The following is a 12,460-nucleotide window of genomic DNA, read 5'->3' on the forward strand; positions in this document are numbered from 1 at the left end:
TGCGAGGCGGCCGCGACTAATCAGCAGGCTGCGGGGGGAGGCCGGCCGGCGGCCAATCAGCTGGCTGCGGGGCAGGCTGGCCGGCGGCCGCGTCCAATCAGGAAGCTGCGGGGAGGCCGCCCATTGGATATACGCGACCGGGGTGGGAGAAGGAGGAGTGGGGGGGCCGAGCCGGGCCCGCTGATTGGATCGATTCCGGCAGCAGCGAGGGATCCATCATGTGTGTGGGGGCGGGGGTGTGGGTGGCGCGAGCCGGGCGCTGATTGGCCGGGCGCGGTGTGCCACCGTCCCAAACAGCTGTCACTCAAAGCCGGCCCGCAAACACTGGCCGCCGGCCCCGCCGTCCACTTACGCCGGAATATTGTCCCGCCACAGACTGCGGCGCCTCTCGCACTCAGCAAACCCCCACCTCACGCACGGCCGCTTCCACCGGACGGTCCCGACGGAGGATTTTAAAAAATTATTCTTTGGCCGCCATCCGAGGGGGAAAGGTGGCAGTCGGCGGATTTTTTTTTTGTTGTTTTTTTTGTGTGTGTGTTGAGGAGTTTTTTTTGGAGGAGCCCCCGGATGTTGGCGCATGGATATCTCGCTGCCTTCCAATGTGATAATGTTGAAGAGGGTAAATATGTCGGCCGCTGGGAATGCATTTGTTAGAGTGTAGCAGCATTTGGTGAACATTTCGCCGAGCTCTAGCCTTTAAAGTTTGCCAGGAGCTCCAACTGCTGAGGGGAGGGGGAAAAAGGAGGGGGGGGGTCAGATAAATTGCGGCTTTTTTTTTTGGAAGCTGGCTTTTGAATCCTCTTTTTTTTTTTCCTTTTCATTTCATGTTGACTTTCGGATGCTTCACCGAAGAGGTAAACAAACGGCATGTACTTTTTATTGTTACGGAGCAGAAAGTTGTGTGTGCGCCCTCGGCTACTAGTGCATCAGAAAAAAAACCCTAGGCTTCGGAAAGCAGTTGGGTTTTAGTCAGGAGCAATTGTTTAAATCGATCTCCCGGCTGCAGTTGCTCGACTCTTCTGTGCGAATAAGTGCATTTTGGTGCTTTTTATGTCTTTTTAAGTTGTTGCAGCCACTCTGTGGAGCGAGGGGCGCACATGCACAAATTCTGTTTGGGACTCGACTGGTTGGGATTGAATTAATGGGAATGAAAGAAGCTGAGTAATTTTCAGCAGTTATCGTTTTCCACAAACTTTTTTTTCTAATTTAAAAAAATTAATACCCAAGTCAAGTTAGCTGTCTTTTTATTTTGTCCCAATCCCATCATTAATTTGATTTCTGGCGAGTATTAAAAAGTGGTCTTGTTGCACTTCTTGTTGCTTGCTGTTTTTTAAAAAAAAAGTCAAATCGTTTTTCTTTTAACTCGAAGACAAGGCTATTTTGATTCTCGTGATGAACATCACGTCTGATCAAGGGTAGTAAGGCTTGCTTTCCATTTCTTTTTTAACCTTTCTTTAGGGGTGTTTTAATTTGTCAAAATGAATCCTCAGCAGCGAATGGCAGCCATAGGGACGGACAAAGAACTCAGCGACTTGCTGGATTTCAGTGCGGTAAGGATTATGGCGGTGTACCATGTATTTGTGACCCATATTTTTTTTGCAGGATCTCTGCTTTTAATGTAATTCTGAAATAGATCACCACTTAGAGTAGCTAGTTTGTTATTTAGATTATTACAATCAGCAGTTGTTGAATTTTAAGTGCTCAGCGAGTCAGATGTGGGGAGTTTCTGTAAAGCCATCAGCAGACAGCGGTGATCCTGTCAGAAGAGCTCCAGTGCTGTACTTGGCAATCTTTTGTTTGCCAATACTTTATTATATATAATGTTTAATCCTAGGAACCTGTGCTGCAAGGTCATAGTGCAAATGAAATCATTACACGGAGCAAATGCTGCACTTTGTGAGATTGAGTTCTTAGACGTACACCGTGGAACTAGTGTGAAAATTGCGAGTCTGGTCGTGGTTTTAATGTATTTAGATTGCGATAACAAAAATACTCTGTTTTTGTTAAAACAAAAATTAGGCAGTATTGTTGATCAAACTGGTTGTTTAGGAGGGGGGGGGCGGAGGAGAAATGATTTGACAGCCTGTTGTAACCTCTTTTTATTCAAGTGACACTTTATTCCTTATTTCTTAGATGTTTTCCCCACCTGCATCTAATGGAAAGAACCGACCAACCACGTTAGGAAGCAACCAGTTTGGGGGAACAGGTACAGTCTTTTCATATTTTATTGTGGGCAAGGTATTGTATGGTTGTGAATGTTTTACTTTGTCTTGAAACTCTGAATCTGCATTGGTGTGGAGGTTGTAAGTTGAAAGAACTGGTTCTGTTTTTGGTCTTTAAATCAATGATCTATATTTAAAAAAAAAATAATAATTTGCATAGTTATTCATAGTTGAACAATCAGTGGGGAATGTGAAATGGAGTAAGGTATCTTGGAAAGCAGTCTGAGGGGTTTTACTGAACTAATAAAAAGAAGCAATGGTTTGCTGAACAAAAAAAATAGGATAATCATAGGAATTATGTGGCTTTTTCCTGATAATTTTGCCATGTAATTGGATAAAATCCAACATCAACAGAGATTTTCACTCGAGCTAGATTGTCTCACGTTTCGAATAGCATTCAAAACATCTGCTCTTCCAGTGGAAACTGCATTTTGTTTTTATATAGCTGTGGAATCATAGTTTAGATTTATACGTGCTAGTATGTATTCCTGCTGGAAAAGCTTTTAAGTTTGTATTGAATATTATGCATTCTGTGTCCTGATATCAGTGGATTTTGTCTTTCAACATCACTGGCACAATGCAAGATGATTAATCTCCATGTGAATGGTTGCACATTTACAGTAGTAACCATCATGCATGCATAAAATTGAGATTGATGTCTCTCTTTCTTAAACTGTGTCTCTGGGTTTAAAACTGATGGTGAAAAGCCACCATTTAAAAAAAAACAAGCCCATTGCAATATTTATCATTTATCTGTTGTATTTAATCCTTAATGGAATCTAAACTGAAAGCCTATCTTTAAAGCTGTATCTATGTAGAGACTTAATTTCACCCGCCCCCCCCCCCAGTCAACCAGTTGTACATTTTTTTTTAAACTCTCAAAATTTATATTTCCACATCGTACACAGTTATGTCATGTTAGGGTGGATAGTAAACACTTTTTTAAAGTGATCAATTTTAAATAAGACAGTTTAGTAAATGCCCTTTTTTTTAAAAAAAAGCTAGTAAAATTAAATAACACATTTTAGAATATTTGTGTGCAAGTACTTTATTTTGAGGAAAATATTGTACAGTCGGAGTGTAATGTCATTTGGATGTAGATAATTGTAGCTATATGAACTTTGTTTTCAGAAGCGAGGAATATTGAGTCTGACATTAATCACACTCCAGATTTGGATTTATGGGGTGGGGGAGGAGGAAAGAGAATAACTTCCTTGGGGAACTTTTACTGAATTCTTACAAAAATTTCCAGTTATATTATGTTGTGGCAGCACTATTGAAAGAAACCTTCCCATTGGAGACGTTATTGCTTTTTTTAAGGAGGGGAAAGGGCAGCAATATATGAGGGGACATGAGAAATCTCATGCTTTTGAATTTTTTAACAGCTGAATGATTTACTTTTAAACAGTAAAATGTAGCCTAAAAATGAATATTCATAAGTTAACTGCCCTGACTCTGTTGAACATGTGATGTCATGCTCTCCCTCTTTCTCAAAATTCTTACCTTCAACCTTAACACAACATGTCCTTCCCCCTCCTCCCCTCCCCCCACCCCAGAGAAAAAAAACAAGCTGGAGTTGCATACAAAAGTGATGTTGAGACGGGAATCGTACAGATGTAATTCAATCAGAGTTTTTGGCTGATGTCTTGAACCAAAACAGGAAAGCTTGAAGAGTTTATGAAAGCCTGCTGAATCCAGAGATTGAATTACGGCCTTTAGCTCCCTGCACAGCATCTGTTGTTGCATTAAAATACATATACCGTTTGTAAATTTAAGTCCTTCGTTTTTAACATTGTAGCTGCCTTGTGGAGTTCTTTGCAAAGGAAAGAATTTTGACAGCGTATTACATTTTATTAGTGAGATTGAATTAGTATAATTAACTAACTGTTCTTCTTGAGCTACAATATATGACAGTGTAAATGTTATGAGATTGAAGAGTGTCATTTAGTGGTTTACTGCAGTTTTTCACTCCAGAGCTTGATATTACAGTATTTTTTACATGGCTTAAGAGGTCATAAAACATTCTATGCTTGATGCACAGTTCAGACTAGTTCCCACTACAGTGTTACTTTTCTTAATGGCACTTTGTAAGATAGCCAACTTTGGAAAGTTGAAAACCCTTGCCTATTTAACTTTCAGTGACTACTGTTGCCATTTTCTGATGGGCTGTACTCAGTAGTTACTGCATTGCTTTATTTTTAGCAGTCCATGAATTAGAGAAGAATATTCTGGTAATTACCAATATTGTACAGTACAAATGTATAAATATTGTTTTATGGAGTCCTTGTGCAAGACCAGGTTAAACTACAAGTCCTTGTGTAGTACATATGGTCCCATATTAACTTTTGAACCAATCCATGCATTTGTTAGGTATTGTACTGCTTTCCATCTCTAACATTGCTCAACTCCGCCCCTACTTCAGCTCACCTGCTGCTGAAACCCTCATCCATGCCTTTGTTACCTCTGGACTTGACTATTCCAACACAATCCTGGCCGGCCTCCCATCTTCCACCCTCTGTAAACTTAGGCTCATCCACAACTCTGCTGCCCATATCCTAATCCGCACCAAGTCTCGTTCACCCATTCCCCTCCCCCCCCCCCCCCCCCCCGTGCTCACTGACTTACATTGGCTCCTGGTTGAGCAACGCTTTGAATTTATATTTAAAAAAAACTTCTCATGCTTGTTTTCAAATCCCTTCGTTGCCTTGCCCGATCCTATCTCTGTAACCACCTTCAGCCCTACAACACTCTGATATCTCTACTCCTCCAATTCTGGCTTCTTGCACCTCCCCGATTTTTAATCACTCCACCGTTGGCAGCCGTGCCTTCAGCCACTGAGCCCTAAGCGCTGGAATTCCATCCCTAAACCTCTCTACCTCTTCCCTCCTTTTTAAGCTGCTCCTTAAAACCTACCTCTTTGACTGACCTTTAGGTCATCCGCTCTAATATCTCCTTGTGTCGAATTTTATTTGATAACTCTCCCTTGAAGTGCCTTACGACATTTGACTACGTTAAAGGCGCCATATAAATGTTGTAAGTATAGATTTTCTGCTTGTTAAATCAGTATACAATTTATATAGCAATCAATGTGCACCAAATGAGGTTTTGAAATGTGAAAAATTTGGAATGCATTAGGCTCCGTAATTAGTTGTTTAGGACAATATGATTCTCTTGTGGTCTGTTGGTATGTTAGTGATATTTGCTCAATTGGGCAACTTGTTTTGTTTTTGTGTGGGTGTAATATAAATTGCGTGATTTTAAGCTGTGCGGCATATTGTTCCCAGAGTGATCCACGTCATGAGATTACTAGTGTGTATTTACTTTTGTAATTTCCTGATATTGTATCTTATAAATACACTTTCTTCAATTTGTATGGTGTCAAATGGGAAAACAATAAGAATGAAAGATTGCAATATTGCTGAAGTTAAAACAAAACATGATTTACAATAGAAACTTGGAGCTTTGCAAGTTAAGCAAGAAAGAAAGACTTGCATTTATATAGTGCCTTTCACAACCAATGAAATGATGTCTTCAGTTGCTTTACAGCCAATGAAGTACTTTTTAAAATGTGGTCACTGTTGTAATGTGGGAAACGCAGTAGCCAATTAGCGCACAGCAAGCTCCCACAACAGCCATGTGATAATGACCAGATAATCTGTTTGTGATGTTGAGGGATAAATATTGGCCAGGGCACCGGGGATAACTCCCCTGCTTAGAAATAATGCCATGGGACCTTTTACGTCCAATTGAGGGCGTTCGGTTTAATGTCTCATCTGAAAGACAGTTCCTCTGACAGTGCAACTCTCCCTCAGCACTGCACTGGAGTGTCGGCCTAGATTTTTGTGCTCAAGTCCCTGGAGTGGGACTTGAACGCACAACCTTCTAACTCAGGCGAATGTGTTACCCATTGAGCCACAGCTGACACTGATTAATATTATAACGGAGGAAAAACTGAAGTGCAGGTTCGCACTAGTATAATTGCAATGCAAGAATGCATGCCTGAGTGGTTCTGTATGGACTTCTCTTGGAGTTGAAATCTTTGTGGCATTTTTCATAGTTGTAAACTTATCCTGAATTGGTCCCAATCTTTACCACAATTTTATACAGGGAATGTTTCTTTGACTCATGACTTGATAACTGAAAAGGTTTCAAAAATTCTAATTACAGTACCTAACCTATCTTTTGATAATCTGACGCACAAATGTGTTTTCTTAGCTGAAATCAGTTGTGATTTTGGAACTTGTATGTGAACTTAATAGCAAAAATGCAAACTACTTTAATATTGGATAAAAAATTTTAAATGGTGTCGCAAGATGCTTTGCAATACCTATTCCTGTATCTCTTCTAATATCTCACCCAGAATATTGTCTTTTTGAAGTCACCTAAAAAGCTTGTGTGTGTTTGGGCTCCTCGGAAAGCCTTTTGAAGAAGCATTAGTGATCTGCTCATGTGGCCCACTGTATTGCGAGCTGCATAAAATGAGAGGTTCCAATGAGCTCTTAAACCACATGAATGAAAGTCCTCCAACCTGTGAGGTTGAATCACAGGCCAAAATACAGTTCCCGTACGATATATTTCTGGTGTTTTTGTGGTGACTTTTTAATAAATCTTCTCCAGTGACCAGCAATTTTGATCTTGTGCATTTTTTGAAGTCATCTGAGCTTGTTAGTCATTGCACAAGTTAACTTCTGGATGAGCAATAACTATCCATGTGATGAAGGAATTTTAAAATAATTGTAACACTCTGCACATTGTCACATGACCAAATTTTCTATTTTTAGTTGGTGATGGGGCACTTTGTAATTTAGAGGGAGTATCTAAAAATTTACAGTGGAGTTGGTTTACCGTGGAGTTGCCCTACATGAAATGTTGGCACAATCATTGCACAGCACTATTCTAAAGTTCTGGGGGGTTTTTTAATTAAAAAAAGATGCAAGCTGCTTCAGCAACTTTTGAGATGTTGATCTGTTTGGTTTATTCAAGCAATTTATATATTGATTAAAATTAATGGCAAAACCGTGGTCTAAACTTTGACATTGGGAGTCACACTCCTTAAAGCTGGAATTGCAGTGTATAGGGTAGTATCCAACAGGAAAAAAGCAAATGAATGCAGACAATATTTACATGTGCTTTAAAATTCAGAGCGCTTTTCCTTGCTGTTAGTGGCACACGTTTGGCATTAACTGTACAGAAGCTGAGTCCCCACCCCCTTTGACCACTGCCACCAATGGTGGCCGTGCCTTTAGCTGGTCATATGGAATTCCCACCCTAGACTTCTCCATTTCTTTGCCTCCTTTTTAAAACCAACCTCTTTGGCCAAGCTTTTGGTCACCCCTCTTAATCTTTCCTGTTTTGACTTGGCATCTGTTTTTCCTTGTGCCTTTTAAAGTGCTTGTAAATGTTTTTCTAAGTTAAAGGGCACTACAGCATATAAATGTGTGGTTGATGTATTTTTTTAATCTATTTTGACACACATCCTTGTATTATGTTAACTGTATTGAGTACTTTCTTAGAATTTTGAATGAAATTGGCAAACAATCTTGAAAGTGGTATGTGTATTTCTATAAACTAGTGTTGGAGGACACCAAGAATGCAATATCGCAGCTTCAAGCTGGATTCTTGCTGTAGTTGAAAAGAATTAACAGCTGATGGAGCACTCTGTTCTCCAGTTTCTACAGAAACCCTAGTTTGTTTTTGTGAATTGCTTGTCGCATGGTCTATGTTTAGTTCTTGCCTTGGTATTGGTCTCCTGGTGAGAAGAGTCCCTGGGTGAAGTTTCAGGGGTAATATACGGCACTCCCCAGGGATTCACTGCGCAGGAAATAACAGACAGAGCTGAGACAAAAAGGCTAATAGTTTCACACTTATCTCATCTAATCACCAGTAACACCTCAATTCAAACCCTTTGTCTGACCCATTTAAGTGATTTTTAAATAAACATTCCTGGTGTGTCTCCTTGATTACTGTATCGCCTCAGCAACTGCTGAACTTTCATCCCTTCCAATGTGTGCTGTCAGGAAGCTGCATTGTATGTTTAATTATTTTTTAACATATCAGTCTCCAACTTCCTGATGCTCGGATTCTTTACAGATGGATAGTGGGTACATCTGTGGGAATATTGTATCATAAGGCAAACTGCTTCGGCAGCCCTTGTCCTAACTCTCTCCGTCCTGCTCGCTGACCTACATTGGCTCCCGGTTAAGCAATGCCTCGATTTCAAAATTCTCATCCTGGTTTACAAATCCTTCCATGGCCTCGCCCCTCCCTATCTCTGTAATCTCCTTCAGCTTCACAACCCCCCCCCCCCCCCAAAGATTTCTGCCCTCTTGAGCATCCCTGGTTATAATTTGCTCAACCATCGGTGGCCGTACCTTCGGCTGCCTGGGCCCTAAGCTTTGGAACTCACTCCCTAAACCTCTTCGCTTCTCTACCTCTTTTTTCCTTTTAAGACGCTCCTTAAAACCTACCTCTTTAACCAAGCTTCTGGTCATCTGTAATTTCTTATGGCTCAGTGTCAATTTTTTTTTTGTCATAACACTCCTGTGAAGTGCCTTGGGATGTTTTACTACGTTAAAGGCACTATATAAATACAAGTTGTTGCTGACTTGTGACTGGAGTTTCTGATTCCAGATAAATCTAATTTCTATTGCAGAACTGCTTCTGTGTGACGCTCCTGCAGTGTGTTGGCTCTGCCAATGCCCTGAGATCCACCACACTTATACTGAGGGATGCATTTCAGGGCATCGTTGGCAACTGAGAAATAGCTGCAGTTATTTTAAATGTTGCAAGGACCACTTTAATTTTCTGACTTCGAGTGTTCAAACCTCAGTACACCACTACTGTCTGTATAGGTCCCATCAGCCATGATCTCATTGAATGGCTGAGCAGACTCGAGGGGCCAAATGGCCTACTCCTGTTCCTATTCTGTTGACAGGTCAGCCCACCCACAGCCAGAAAAAAGGTGATGGCGATGCCACTGCTGCCTCATTTTGTATTTTAATGCTAAAATAGGAAACGGACAGAGCTACGGAAATTCGAAGTTTTTGGTGCTTTAAAAAAACAATTGAATTAAGCAACCTTTGAATCAAGAGGAGTAAACTGTAGTTTACGCCCTGGGTTGCTGCTGTAATTCAGTAGTAATCCGTTACGGCTGTAGTTTATTTTTCTTCTTTCAAAGCCTACTCTGTTCTAGCTTACACTTAAAGCACCATAGGCGGATAGAAATAATTTCAAATTGTAGACCTCATACTATGTTCAGATTGCTTTACTAGTGTATTTGTACAGAAAGCATCTTAATATACCTTTGCTGTTGAGAGGGACTTGATGGTGCCTATGTTAAAACTTCTAAGCGAATCTGTGTGTTGGAGCAACACCATTATACTGTTTTCAGGTCTGGGTTTTATATCTGTGTGTTGTGTTGTATTGCCAGTTTTCTCCCCTTTGGACCATGTGAACTAAATTTGATTTTAAACAAATTCCAAGCAAGAGATTCTCATGGCTGAGAAGCAAAAAAAAGGCCTGAACTAACTACCTGCCCATCAGCATTGCTGAAACATTCACTTCCTTTACTTCAGCAAAGCACATTAGAAACCATTAACGTGTTACAGTATCCCATAATGTGTTTATGTTGCAGTTATACACCAGGCACCATCTGAGAGTCGTACCTGCTTTTAGAACTGTGCAAGCTAGCAGCACTGATTTACACCGCTGTCAGGATAAAGCAGAACACTGCCAAATGGCACCTGAATGTCGGCGACAGTTTTAATGTTCTCTCCTGTTGGAAAATAACATGGTTAAAAATGGAAAAGCAGTTCATTGGGCCACCTGGAAACTTTGACAAACTTCAAAGTTGACTTACAACTTACTGTAAATCAGACATCAGGCTTTCCTCGAGTTGCTGATTGACCAATATTGCAGGATTTTGCACTGGAACCCTGGATATGTTTTTTTGTAAATTATACTGTAGAGGTTGCCTTTGCTGTAAAATAGATTGTCTGGGGATGCTGCGAGAATGGAATAGGTGATTTTGGACGGATTATAATTTTAGTAGTAGTTAATGCACTTGGAAATGCTTCAGCCGACTCGGAAGTTAATGGGCATATCTCTAAATGCTTTCAAACATAATTGCTCACTGAAAAAAATAAGCCTGTAATGTACTTAACTGTCACACTTCCAGTTTGTTTATATAATTTCATTTGCAGTGACTTAAGCATGTAAAATGGTGGTTGGCAAAGACACCTGCCTATATAGGGATAGGCTCAAGAAGTTTCAACATGTTTGAACCAGTACTGTGTCCCCATTGTTAGAATGTTTCAAAGTGGGCCTCCAGACTTCCTGGTTGGAAAAAAAAAGGTACCTCCACAGAATTAATCTTCCTGACTACCCAAAACACTTACTGATTTCTAAGTAAACAGGAACAATGAGATCTATTTATTATTTATGAGCTTTTTCCTGGTTTTATGTTGGCTATAAATAGTTTTGCAAGTGTTTGTTTTTTGTTTATTGTTAACTTAGAAAAGTAAGTGACATTCTCAAGGATATGAAGAAATGAATGGAAAATGTGCGTCTAATATAAATGATTTGAGCAGCTTTCGGAGTTCAAAGACACGTTCTGCACAGTATTTTGCAGGACTGTTTCAGATTGGTGAAACTAATCTGCTTCCTTCAACAGCCCCAAAGCGGAGTTGTTAAATTCTTCCTTGTTCCAAGATGAAGCTGTCATTTTCTTGACACACACATTCCTTTTTAATGAAATACATACACTCTTCACTTATTATGCTTGTTTCACATGTGTAAGGATTCACAAGGTATTGACTAATGTGGCATCAATGCAGAAGCTAATCCTGGGTAGCTTTTAGCACCTTCTCCTTGTTGGTGCAGTGGTGGTATTTTAAAAAAAAAACAAAGTGAAATGAAATGTTTTTTTTAGTACTATCTATCTTGTTTGAGAAGTAAGTTTATAAAAGAGAACTTGAAGAAACTTTGTAAAATGGGATTGTTCTGCCAGACACAGTGAGGATCAAACTGTTGTAATTTACCTTCTCTGTTCCCAATAATGGGATACGGCCAGACTAGGTTTGCTGTTTGCAATTGTACAGCAATATAGCTATACCTTGCATGTTTCTCCAGTAGCTAATAGTGTATTAATGTGGTTATGATTTGTATATCTATTGATTGATTTCTTAACAAAAGTAAGCGGCTTTCACATTGATTTTTGCTCGTACCACTGGCTCCTAATGCATAGGTTTTGTGCAGCCAGCTGCAATCTCAAATTAAATTTGCCCCATTCATTTAAGGTGGGCTGCATGGAAAACCCATTTTTCTTTAAAACCCAAATTTTCTGGCATCAGATCTTTGCAAAGCTAGTAACTTTATGTTGAGGTTTCTGCTAGAGGCTTGTGTGCTGGGAACCAGTAGCACTAGCACAGCATAAAACCAATGTTAAAGCAGTCTAAGATCAATTTTCAACTGACTTGTTTTGACACAAGAACCTCCGGTTTCCTCACTGTTCACCTGATCATTTCCCAATGTTAGCTGGTCAGTTGGAGACACTGAACATGGAGGCTTCATTCCTAGGGGACCACTGACTGGATAGCTTGCTCTGACACCAAGCTTTGTTGCCTTCAGGCTGAAATACTCAGTGCTGCTCTCAAAAAAAAACTTTGAAGACTTTGCAACCATCAGCTGAAATTTGGCTCCTAACTCCTAAGTCATCAAAAACTATTTTGGAAAACTTAAATCATATTTCTAAAAAAAAGACTTGGGATAGAGGATTTTCTTTTTGGGGGGGCGGGGGGGAGAGGAGGTAAGAATAGGATGGTTAGCAATAGTAAATGGCAGATTTTACATTTAGTGCTATCATGTATGAGAAGTGAAATATCCTGTGAAATTGCCTGCAATCAAAAAAAAACATAGTTTACTGATAGCATATTACTCAAACCTCAGCGATCCCTCTTCTGTTTTTGTGTCTGCCCCTTTTTTTTGCTCCAGTATAAATCACCAACTCGCCATATACAATGTTATGGGGAGTCCATTGTTCCAATATTTAAAATGTTTTAGTATACAGGTAACAGTAATAAAGATAATTGGATGTTAGGAGGAGTTTTGTTACTGTGATGAGATTTGTACCAGCATCACTGAGCTGAAAGTTTAAATCTAGGCTTCAACTCTGGAGATGCTGGTGGCCTAAGAGTTGAAAGAGAGAGGGACTAATTTTATATTTTTGAAACATTTCATTG

The 12,460-nt window shown here is 40.0% G+C and overlaps 1 protein-coding gene across 4 annotated transcripts in view; it reads left to right on the forward strand.

Annotated features, from left to right (window-relative positions):
• Positions 1-309: 309 nt before the first annotated feature.
• The window catches only part of LOC139228614 (transcription factor E2-alpha-like), a 143,104-nt gene continuing 130,953 nt past the window's right edge, over positions 310-12,460 (forward strand). For 2 of the 4 annotated variants that reach the window (XM_070859794.1, XM_070859795.1), the window contains exons 1-3: positions 310-619; positions 1,459-1,550; positions 2,134-2,206. In XM_070859794.1, the coding sequence (XP_070715895.1) occupies positions 1,479-1,550; positions 2,134-2,206 (145 nt within the window). In that variant the 5' untranslated portion in view covers positions 310-619; positions 1,459-1,478. Of the gene's footprint in view, positions 620-765; positions 855-1,456; positions 1,551-2,133; positions 2,207-12,460 lie in introns of those variants that run through there. The other 2 variants (XM_070859793.1, XM_070859792.1) reach the window with 2 other exon arrangements.

This window comes from Pristiophorus japonicus, chromosome 18, assembly GCF_044704955.1.
Source record: "Pristiophorus japonicus isolate sPriJap1 chromosome 18, sPriJap1.hap1, whole genome shotgun sequence".
Lineage (NCBI taxonomy): Eukaryota > Metazoa > Chordata > Chondrichthyes > Pristiophoridae > Pristiophorus > Pristiophorus japonicus.